Below are 12,493 nucleotides of genomic sequence, written 5' to 3'. Positions count from 1 at the left end.
ATATTTCAATGATATTATTATGGGTTTGGAGGGTAATGGGAGGGGAGGGGATTATTGTTGATCATCTTAGCGTACCTCATGGGCCTGTTTTGTGGGGGGTATCACAGGGGTGGTATTGGGTTTACATTTTATGTTTTTTGTTCTGAAAGGTTTTTGACAGAATGTGTGTTTTGTTTTGATCGGCAGCTTGGCAGCACTCCCCTTATTGTTTATATATTTTACGTTCTATGGCACACAGCTTTCATACATCTCAAGTCAATGGTATTAAGCTTAATTGTTAAAAAGAACACTAATGAATAACTGTGTTAGGATAGTATCCTGGAACGTGAATGGTTTACACAACCCCATTAAAAGAAAAAAATGTTTATCATATCTTAAATCACAACAAGTCCAAATAGCCCTTATTCAGGAGACACATATGGTTGAATCAGAGGCTGCAAAACTGAAAAGAGATTGGGTGGGCCAAATATTCCATAGCTCATATAGTAGTAAAAAACATGGAGTTGCCATTTTGGTACATAAAAATCTTAATTGTGTTATTATTAAGCAGCAAAAGGATGATGAGGGGAGGGTCATATACATACAAGCTAAAATCAATGGAGCACAAGTTACTATATGTAATATTTATGCACCAAATGAAGAAAATCCATCTTTCTTTCATAAAATTAATGATTTAGTGGGTAATGATAGTGGGGGTCCTATAATAATAGGTGGGGATTTCAACCAAGTTTTGGATGGAGCTCTGGATAAAACCACCTTTTCTAATATTATTCCAAAAGATAGAATGGCTATTGGTCTTATGATGGAGGATATGGGTCTGACAGATATATGGAGGCTTGTTAATCCGAAGGATAAAGAATATACATTTTACTCCCATAAACATAAATCACAATCCAGGATAGATTATTTTTTAATTAGCAAAGAATTGGTTAATAATGTCACAGACTGCTCCATAGGGCCGATAGCCTTGACTGATCATGCAGCAGTACATTTAGGAGTATTGATTGGATCAGAGGGTAAGAGAGGGAGTAGGTGGAGATTGAATGTTTCTATGTTTCAGGATCCTGTGTTCTGTAGCCAGCTTGAAGAGGATCTTAGCACTTTTTTCTCTGAAAATATAGGCTCAGTAGATAGAATAGGAACGGTGTGGGAGAGTTCTAAAGCATATATTAGAGGGAGGATCATAGCTCAGTGCAGTGCGAAGAAAAGAGAACAAAGAAACAAACTTAAGGATTTAGAAAATCAACTTAAAGATTTAGAGAAGAAACTGGCGGGGAAACATGATGTATTGCTGAAGGAAATCTGTGACCTCAAATTTCAAATAAATGATATATATAATAGAAAGGCAGAATATGCTCTATTCAAACTTAAAACAACATATTATGAGAGTGGGGAAAAAGCCGGCAAGTTGCTGGCTAGACAGTTGCGTCAGAAAGAAGCAAGCTATGCTATACCAGCAATTAAAAACAAGAAAGGGGAATTAATGACTAAAGCAATGGATATTAATAACATTTTTGCAAGTTTCTATAACCAGTTATATACATCAGAGATTAATCCTGAATCGAAGGAATATGATGCCTTTTTCTCTAAGATCAGCCTCCCAAAAATATTAAACAATGACAAGGAGTTACTAGATAGCCCTATTTCAGTGGAGGAAGTTAAAAAGGCAATTAAATCAATGAGTGCTGGAAAGTCACCTGGTTTGGATGGTTTTCCCGCAGAGTACTATAAGAGATTTAGTGACCTTCTTGCACCTATTTTGACAGAGGTTTATGAGGAGTCTTTTTCAGTTGGCAAATTACCAAATACATTCAACGAAGCTTTAATATCCTTAATTGCCAAAAAAGATAAAGATCCTGTTGATCCAGCTAGCTATAGACCGGTTAGTCTCATTAATGTGGACTGTAAAATCTTAACAAAGGTCCTGGCAACCAGATTAGAAAACCTCTTGCCACAGTTAATACATTCTGACCAGGTAGGTTTTGTTAAAGGGAGATCATCCTCTGATAATGTAAGACGTGTATTGCATCTGATGCAGCTTAATCATAAAAACAACAATGCAATAGCGGCCATATCATTAGATGCCCAGAAGGCGTTTGATAGGGTAGAGTGGGGCTTTCTACACTACACCCTAAGAAAATTTGGATGTGGGGAAGATTTTATCAAATGGATAAATATTATTTATTCTGATCCAAGAGCTGCAGTAATAACAAATGGAATAATATCATCCTTTTTCCATTTATCAAGGGGTACAAAACAAGGAGATCCCCTCAGTCCGTTGCTCTTTACACTATTTTTGGAACCATTGGCAACAGCAATTAGGGGTGAGAGTGCTATCAAAGGGATCTTGCATGGCGGAGAAGAACATAAAATATTTCTTTATGCAGACGATATTTTGTTACTTTTAGAGGACCCTTTACAGTCGATTCCTAATGTTTTATCTACAATAGAGTCTTTCTCAGCATTATCAGGCTATACAATAAATTGGGAAAAATCTGAGTGCATGCCAATATCTAAAGGATGCAGTCAGAGCATAATGACAACGTTCCAGTTTAAGTGGATCCAAACTGGAATGAAATATTTAGGTATTAAACTGTGCCCTGATCTGGCTAATATAATTGACATGAATATGTCCCCTTTACTTAAGATGATAAAGTTGAATTTGGAAAAGTGGAGGGTAATTAACCTCACGTTATGGGGGAAGATTAATGTAATTAAAATGATAGTCTCCTCACAATTTAACTACATTTCCATGATGATACCAGTACATATTCCAAATGCCACTTTCAAACAGTATAATAAGTTAATTACAGAATTTCTATGGAATGGGAAAAGGCCCAGAATCAAGCTTCAAAAACTATTTGCCTCACGTGATGTTGGTGGGATGGCCCTTCCAAACATGGAATTATATAATATTGCTTTTGAAATGAATAAGCTGGCAAGATATTGGGGTATGGGTGACTCCAAGCCAGGGTGGGCTAAGATTGAAGAGGGGCTTGTGGGCCCATCTAGTGTAATAGAATATTTGTCACAGAAAACTCAGGCAGGAGGGGGTAATTTAATTTTAGATCATTCACGATGGGCGTGGGCAAGAGTGCATAAAATTTTGGGGATTTCACAATATAAACAAAGCTACTCTTCTATATGGAATAATCCATCTATCTGCATAGGTAAAAAGGTATTCTTATGGCCAACTTGGTTGGGGAAGGGTGTACGTATTGTTCAGGATCTATATAGAGATCAGACATTTCTGTCTTTTGAGGATCTCAAACAACAATTCAACTTAAATGATAAAGGGGATTTTTGGAGGTACCTACAACTGAGAAGTTCTGTTGGATCTGTTTTTGGTTTGGAAAGAGAAAAGAAAGAGGATAATGTAGTGCAACAGTTTTTTAATGCTCCACCTATTTTACATGTGCACTCTGCATCTGTTTTCTATAGTAAAATGTCAACAATTCAAATGGGAATGTGTGAAAACTTAAGGATTATGTGGCAGAAAGATCTTGATACAGACATTAATGAGGAGGTGTGGAAAAACATTATTTTAAATGTTGGAAGAGCTACAAGGGATGCTAGAAACAAATTTATTCATTATAAAATTGTGCATAGGTATTATTTTACACCAAGTAAGCTATTTCGAATGGGTTTAATAAAGGACAGTAAGTGTTGGAAGTGCAAGAAAGAGGTGGGTACACTTCTACATGCACTGTGGGATTGCCCCCTAATAATGCCCTTCTGGAAGGCAATATTGAAAAAATTTGAGGACTGGCTTGGTCAACCTTTGCCAGAGTCCGCACAATTCTGCCTGCTAGGAGATAAATCCTTGATGCCAGTGGGTCTACCAAAAGCTGAAGGCAGACTTGTGATGACAGGCTTTCTGGTAGCGGCTAGGATTATTCTACGAAAATGGAAGAGTCCTTATAGACCAGAAATAAAAGAATGGCTTCAACTTATGTCAGAGACAGCTGCTTTTGAAGCCATGATTTCAAGGGTACAGAAGGAACCAAGTAAAGATAGCCATGTATGGGTGCATTTTGATTATAGTGTTGGAGTGAACTCTTAAAGAACTTGAGGTGTGTTGTATACTTATTGTGAGTATGTAGTATGTATGTGCTTTAATGTGCCTATGAATGGATTATTGGGGAGATGTGTCATGTTCTGTGTTGCTGCCGCCGATATGTGTTTTTGTATGTTATGTCTTCTTTCTGTAATTGCTATGTAAAAACAAAATAAAAATTTCAATGACAAAAAAACAAAGAGGCAAGGTTGCGACAAGCTTCTGAATGGAAGAAGTCGGGGGAGTTGTTTGACAATGTGCTATTCACTGGCGAAACGACAGTCGCATTGGAACACTTTGCAAGACAAAGTTTCCATAAAAAGGGACACTTCGTCTCAAAGCCACGACCAAAGCACCCACTGAAGCTGCATGCATGGGGAATGATTTCCCGATATGGAGCAGGTCCCCTTGTCATTTTTGAGGGAATAATGGACAGAGAATATTTTGAGGAGACCATCATAAAAGAATTTGCAGCACCATACATCAGGGAAAATTTTGGGACTGATCACCGCTTTTTCCAGGACAATGACCCAAAGCACACCGCAGCTGCGGCTTACTTAGCATCAGAGGGCATCAACTGGGTTAAAACTCCAGCAGAATCACCAGACTTGAATCCAATCGAACTGGTTTGGCACGCCATGAAGGACTACATCCGCAAAGACGCAAAGCCAGGTACAAAGCAGGAGCTTATCAAAGTCATGCAAGTGTTCTGGAACACAAAAGTGACCGTGGATTTCTGCAACAGACTTATATCAGGTTTATCAAATGTAATCAATCTGGTTATTAGCAACAAAGGAGGGCATAGCGGGAAATGATACCCTGTCTTCAAATAGCGTACTCCGTTGAAATTTCTGATTTAAGATTTGTGATTACATGTGCACCTTTTTAATAAAAAAAAAAAAAAAAGGCACGAACGTCTCTATTCTTGTTTTTAACTGTATGCCTATGTTGTAACATCGTTGTGCAGTCATGGAATAGTGCTGACCGGTGAACGGTCTGCATTGTTTATTTCACTGTGTATTTTCAACCTAATGCCTCACTGCCGCCATGGTTCCCTACGAAAAAAACAAGAACACTTATGCCGATAGAGTTATTGAGTCTCTTAATCAATTACATAATTACATACAGTAAATCTGACTCCAAACTGACACAAAGTGACGTGGCAACTGGCCCCCCATGTCCCCCCCCAATTAGGAGAGGCTTTCAGATGTACATGTCAGTGCTCTGAGCTAAACAAATGCAAATCTGGGGAACAGTTTTACTAGTCTTTTAGAAATGTGTTGCGTTCAACAGTTGTGTTGTGTTCAGAGCCGGCCCCTGGCATAGGCAATATAGGCAAATGCTAAGGGCGCTGCGTCCATCCAGGGGCGCAGAAACGGGGGGAGAAAAATTATGACTTCCACTATTCTGAAAACGAGTCAGCATTATAATGTCTTAGCCTAATTTAATTGTACAGCAAAGCATGTAGTCAGGGTGCGATTTGTCAAAAAAAGCGGGGTGGGGTGTGGTGGTGGTTGTTAATCATGAAACAATAAGCGCTCAAGTGCGCATCTGCGGCTATTCTCTGTTTTGGCCATGTAATAGCCTAAGTGTTGTTGGCTAAAGAGTGTTTTTGCATTACGTAGATACAGTAACTGACATAGATCTGTTGCTTGTTTTGAATATGGCTGCACTTGGAGCAGTCTGTCGGTGTCGTTGAGCAGTCTGGGCTGAAGTAAAGGTCTTTTATGCACCGAACACGTTTCGCAGCGAGATATTCCAATGGTGCCTGGCACGTTTTTTTTTTTTTTTTTTAAATAAAACAAAGTTGCTTTGTTGATCTGTGTTCTCATTAAAATGACAGTTTAGCAGCTCATTCAAGCAACCATGTTGCGAAGAGCTTCCTGGAGGAAAATGTAATAAACGCGTTGAAAACAAGAAACAATCTCAGTGCGTCAAGACTGCAGGGAAACGAAACAAGCACTCAGATGTGTTCTCTTTACCAGCGCCGGCGATTGCCTAGAGCGCAAAGTGTGCCCAGGGGCGCCAAGGGCGACCAAAACCCCACCAAAAAGGAGGGATGGAGTTATTGAATGGAGAGGTTACCAAGTGCATCAGTGGTGTACAGTACAGTGTTTTCAACCACTGTGCTGCCGAACTCTAGTACCGCGGAACACTAGTGTGCCGTGAGAGATCACCAAGTGTACCGTGGGAAATTATAGAATGACTGTATATTGTAAATATTGGCAACAGCGTTTTAGTTTCAGTCAACATTTTCTATTGGTGATGTGCCTTGAGATTTTTTCATTGAAAAAACGTGCGCCCTGGCTCATGAAAGGTTGAAAACCTTTTTTACAACACCTCTGAAGCGGCTGGGGATGTAGAAATACGCGCTCCTTACCTCTGCTGTTACACTACCTGTGACAGTACTGTAGCTGCTGCTGAAAGAAGCTTTTCAAAATTAAAACTGCTGAAGACATACAGTACTTAAGGTCAACAATGAGTCAAGAACGTCTGAATGGGCTTGCTGTAATGAGCATCAACCAAGAGATCTCAAGAGAAATATCATTTGATGATATTATCAAGGACCATTAGGAAGACCAGATGAGTCCCATTGTAATGTTACTTCAATAACAAAGTACCCATACAGCAATAGCACTTTTGTTTGAAAATACAGCCCATTGATGTCCTAACAGGGTGCTTAAGTTTGCACAATTTAGAATTGTAGAATTTTTTATTCATTTAATTTGTTAATTCTTCAGAGATGACTTAACTTTTAATAGCAAAAAAGAAACTAAAAACAATTTCTTGTTTATTGTCCATGCACTACACTTTGAACAGGGTGCGGAAGAGTTTTTGCCCATTATATGGAGATATGTATTGAATGTGTGTGGTCATTTTACTTTGTGACACTTTATGTGAATAATGATTAACAATAATAACAATAATGAAAAAGATAAAAATGACTTCTTGTTTATTGTCCATGCACTGTACATTGTTTAAAAGTAATAGAATAGAGTGATTAGATTAAAGTGTTATTTAGATGTTATTAGAGGGTTTTTTTCTGGGGGGGGGGGGGGGGGCGCTAAAACTCAATCTCGCCTAGGGCAGCCAAAGACCTAGAGCTGGCCCTGTCCAGAAGTACACGTCTTTGATATGCAGCGGAAAATCGCCGTGGAAAAAAAAAACTTTGAGGTAAGATTTGTTTCATATTGACTGGGCATTTAAACATATAACTACTTTTCCTGATATATATGAAACATATTAAAGGCTACACACCCTTTATTCTGTCATTATTGGGCGTGTTACATTGATTCCGATATGCGTAAGAAATATACCCCCTCTGTGAAGATTCTCGACTTGCCTACAGATTAACTCATGGCATTGAATCCCATTTTCATGTATCTTTCTAAAAATTGATTTAGCTGTTTACACATTCATTGTTAAAAGACGTGTTCTTGAATTCAGCACCTTTTGTAAGGCATAAAGCTCGTCAGGAATCCCATTTTCATGTATCGTTTTAAAATTTGTTTTCTTTGTTGAGGACGTGTTCTTGAATTCAGCTCGCCTTTTGTAATGCATACAGCTCGTTAGGCTGGAATCCCCCACTAAATGTTCACATTCCAGACCATTGTCACCTCAAGCTGGACCTCCCACAAAACCTGTCCATGTGTAATAAATAGCAAGACGTTGCACATTTGATTTTTTTCAGCATTTTCATATAGGACAACACATTTCTTTGGTGACAATGGAGACTGCTGCGTTCTACATGGCACGGACTGTCGACAGACCAAAACGTCTTGTATCCAAAGTAAGTTCATGTGCGCAACTTTCTATGCACTGCAAAAAAATTCTAGTTTCTAGTTAAAAAAAACATCCAGTTTAGGACATCCAGGACTCCAGTAGCCTATGCTATTCTAAACTAAATATTGCTTTGCTTATTCTAGACAGCGCAGCCCTTGCAACACGCTGCCAAAAAACGGGGGTCTGCTAAGCCAGCTAGCACGCCTGCAAAATCCAAAGTGCGCCTTGTAAGGAAGAAATCGGTAAGTTGTCTGAGTTAAGACCATCCAAATAAATGACCCTAATGAAGCCATTGTGCATATAATTTATAGGCCTATCTTTTAATGTTTATGAATTGTGACTCACATCTATCATTTTCATTTAGGCTGTGACAGTGGCAACAGCCGGCGGCAGAACAGGCTGCTCTGGACTTTACAAGGAAGAGATTAGGATTATGAAAAAGCAACTAAATGACATGGACAATCGCTTGAAGACAGTGTCAAGAGAATTGGAGGTGGAGAAGCAGTTTAGAAAGGCTGTGGAGGAACATCTTAACAAGGCAGTGGAGGACCGTGCAAAGGCAGAGGAACGCTTCAAGAAGGTGGAGGAACTTCTGCAGCGGCTGGTTAACCCCCCACCTGCGGCAGCGCAGCTCACAGCTCACCAGGCCACGGCAGCGCAGCCCACAGCTCACCAGGCCACACTAGCACAACCACCAGCACCGCACACAACTGCTAGTGCTAGACGGCAATTGACTTTCAACGCCACCCCATCAACCCTTGGACCCAGGGTCCCGGCTGGAACTCCCCTGCCGGACATTGAGCTCAGGGTCCTCTCTGCTGAGCGAGACGATTACCTGTTCAGGCAGAGCCAACAAAGAGGCCAGCACAGGCCAGACATTTATGCCGCGAATGTGTTCATGGCTCTGACGCCATTCGAAGAGTATCAGCGGTGGGGGAAAATGGTTAATTGGAGTGGGTCACAAGGCAAGGCCACCTTGCCGCACAATCTAAAGAAAAAAGTGCATCAATTAACCACAGAACGTTTTCCTGATTTGTCTCCGGAAAACTGGGTCAAAATCCGAAACCGGATCAACGAAAGACTGCGAAGCCCCCGAAAAGTAGACCCTGAGGCGGAACGAATTGGCCACTGACATCTTGGTTTTTTAGGCTACAGTACTTGTCTTGTGAAAACGAAAAGTGCTTTTGCACACATGTCCCCCCAGTGACATCAACCATTTTTATACCTTTTTCCCGTTCCAATTTTGTTGTCAAGTTTGCACTACTGTAGCTAATAAAATGCACAAATGAAAACACCTTTCTACTGTCGTTCATAATAAAAGCCTGTAGTCTAAGACATTAGGAACATAGCTGATGAAATAACACCAGTGCAGGTAGTTATGCCAAAGGGCAGTATAACGCCTACACAAATATGGATAACTATCTTTTTTCAAGAGTGGATGGGTTCAAAATGTTGTCGTATGGTGGTGGAGGTGAAAAACCGCATCAAGGTGAAAAACCATACTGTATGTCTTCATAATCAAAGCAAAGCAGTAAAAAATATATCTTGATCTGGATATCCTGATCTGCACAGTCTTTGTTACCCCGGAATGCAAGGTAGTAGAGCCAAATATTAATTGCAGTCCATTACTTTATCATGTTTTCAGTGAAAAAGGCATGAGAAATGAGTTAAATGTTTAGAGAAGTGAATATGTGCAGTCGTAATGCAAGCAATGTTGCGTATATTTTCTATATTTCTATAACGTAGGCCTACTTGACGTATTTGATCAATGAATATGTTCGTTTGTTATTGTAATTTTAAATTTTCGAGTAAGCCAGGATTCCCCTGGCTTCCATTACGACACGCCCCTGAATCAGTCAGAAACTAATTTCAGGCACTAATTTCACTCGAATCAACATGAACGTTTCGTTCATGTTTCATTCATCTTCATGTTCGTCGCTCATGCCTCATAATTTGAAAAATTCACGTTCGTTCTGTATTTTAGAAATGTGTTGTGTTCAACACAACCAGGGCCGGCTCTTTGGCTGCCCTAGGCGAGATTGAGTTTTAGCGCCCCCCCCCAAAAAAAAAAAACCCTCTAATAACATCTAAATAACACTTTAATCTAATCACTCTATTCTATTACTTTTAAACAATGTACAGTGCATGGACAATAAACAAGAAGTCATTTTTATCTTTTTCATTATTGTTATTATTGTTAATCATTATTCACATAAAGTGTCACAAAGTAAAATGACCACACAAATTCAATACATATCTCCATATAATGGGCAAAAACTCTTCCGCACCCTGTTCAAAGTGTAGTGCATGGACAATAAACAAGAAATTGTTTTTAGTTTCTTTTTTGCTATTAAAAGTTAAGTCATCTCTGAAGAATTAACAAATTAAATGAATAAAAAATTCTACAATTCTAAATTGTGCAAACTTAAGCACCCTGTTAGGACATCAATGGGCTGTATTTTCAAACAAAAGTGCTATTACTGTATTACTTTGTTATTGAAGTAACATTACAATGGGACTCGTCTGGTCTTCCTAATGGCAAATTCCTTGATAATATCATCAAATGATATTTCTCTTGAGATCTCTTGGTTGATGCTCATTACAGCAAGCCCATTCAGACGTTCTTGACTCATTGTTGACCTTAAGTACTGTATGTCTTCAGCAGTTTTAATTTTGAAAAGCTTCTTTCAGCAGCAGCTACAGTACTGTCACAGGTAGTGTAACAGCAGAGGTAAGGAGCGCGTACAGTATTTCTACATCCCCAGCCGCATCAGAGGTGTTGTAAAAAAAGGTTTTCAACCTTTCATGAGCCAGGGCGCACTTTTTTCAATGAAAAAAATCTCAAGGCACATCACCAATAGAAAATGTTGACTGAAACTAAAACGCTGTTGCCAATATTTACAATATACAGTCATTCTATAATTTCCCACGGTACACTTGGTGATCTCTCACGGCACACTAGTGTTCCGCGGTACTAGAGTTCGGCAGCACAGTGGTTGAAAACACTGTACTGAACACCACTGATGCACTTGGTAACATCTCCATTCAATAACTCCATCCCTCCTTTTTGGTGGGGTTTTGGTCGCCCTTGGCGCCCCTGGGCACACTGCGCTCTAGGCAATCGCCGGCGCTGGTAAAGAGAACACATCTGAGTGCTTGTTTCGTTTCCCTGCAGTCTTGACGCACTGAGATTGTTTCTTGTTTTCAACGCGTTTATTATATTTTCCTCCAGGAAGCTCTTCGCAACATGGTTGCTTGAATGAGCTGCTAAACTGTCATTTTAATGAGAACACAGATCAACAAAGCAACTTTGTTTTATTAAAAAAAAAAAAAAAAAAAAAAAAGGTGCCAGGCACCATTGGAATATCTCGCTGCGAAACGTGTTCGGTGCATAAAAGACCTTTACTTCAGCCCAGACTGCTCAACGACACCGACAGACTGCTCCAAGTGCAGCCATATTCAAAACAAGCAACAGATCTATGTCAGTTACTGTATCTACGTAATGCAAAAACACTCTTTAGCCAACAACACTTAGGCTATTACATGGCCAAAACAGAGAATAGCCGCAGATGCGCACTTGAGCGCTTATTGTTTCATGATTAACAACCACCACCACACCCCACCCCGCTTTTTTTGACAAATCGCACCCTGACTACATGCTTTGCTGTACAATTAAATTAGGCTAAGACATTATAATGCTGACTCGTTTTCAGAATAGTGGAAGTCATAATTTTTCTCCCCCCGTTTCTGCGCCCCTGGATGGACGCAGCGCCCTTAGCATTTGCCTATATTGCCTATGCCACGGGCCGGCTCTGCTTCTGGACGTGACAGACTTCCCTGTTGTTTTTTTTATCAAGTAGCGAATAACATGGGGGCAGGCAATGTACTGTACAGTACCAGCATTTTTGTCTAAACAGTTAGGGAGCTATGGCAGCAATTGTAATATTTCCTTTGTGTAGCACACTAGCTCTATACAACAGTCTGCAACCGTCTGGGTACTGAGGAGACAAGTTTCTCAAATTTAGAAATGGGAATGCTGTCCCATTCTTGTCTAATACAGTACAATGTGTCTCGCTAGGAAGGGCTGATTTTCGGCTGCATCGCAGGAAACTACAGGAACATGCCTGAAAAATCAGCTCTTCCAAGTCAAAGAAAAGGAGACGTCCGGTTTGCACCGCTGCAGTAGGATTACGCCGTTATATTAGGCTTTCCTGATCGGTCTTCCTTCCTCACCCACCAATAAAAACACAGGAGATTCGAGATCACGTTCTTTCTGTTTATTTTTTCCATCATTAAAATATGATATCCATCGTTGACTCACTTCCTGTAGGAGATAAAAACTGTAGCCTAAGCATGTAAATGCAAATAACTATTGGCATGAAAACGTGTCTATTGCACAGTTTTGCAACTTCATCTCCCGGGAATAGCCCCGGATCTCTCGGCCGTCATTTGAAAAAAAAAAAAAAGCGAATATTATATTTGCTTGTACACAAGACTTTGAGCAGTGGCTGTGGCCACAACACTCTGGCCAGGACAGCAATAATGCAACTTCGTAACCAGCGAAGACCGCAGATTCTGGTGTGCTCATGGCCACCTTCTGAATAATTTGTCACAAAATGTTACAAAGTTAAAATCGGTATTCTTGACGCTCAA

The 12,493-nt window shown here is 39.9% G+C and overlaps 1 protein-coding gene across 1 annotated transcript; it reads left to right on the top strand.

Moving 5' to 3' along the window:
* The first annotated feature begins 7,523 nt into the window (after positions 1–7,523).
* LOC132874235 (uncharacterized) lies at positions 7,524–8,972 on the top strand. The gene is made up of 3 exons (XM_060910224.1): positions 7,524–7,847; positions 7,984–8,082; positions 8,205–8,972. Exons 1-3 carry the CDS (start codon positions 7,785–7,787, stop codon positions 8,970–8,972), a joined length of 930 nt encoding a protein of 309 aa, XP_060766207.1. The 5' UTR covers positions 7,524–7,784.
* The last annotated feature ends 3,521 nt before the right edge of the window (positions 8,973–12,493 follow it).

Source organism: Neoarius graeffei, chromosome 26 (assembly GCF_027579695.1).
Source record: "Neoarius graeffei isolate fNeoGra1 chromosome 26, fNeoGra1.pri, whole genome shotgun sequence".
In the NCBI taxonomy this organism is placed as follows: Eukaryota; Metazoa; Chordata; class Actinopteri; order Siluriformes; family Ariidae; genus Neoarius; species Neoarius graeffei.
The sequence above is the reverse complement of the archived record's forward strand: the minus strand, read 5'-3'. Positions and strand labels throughout refer to the sequence as shown.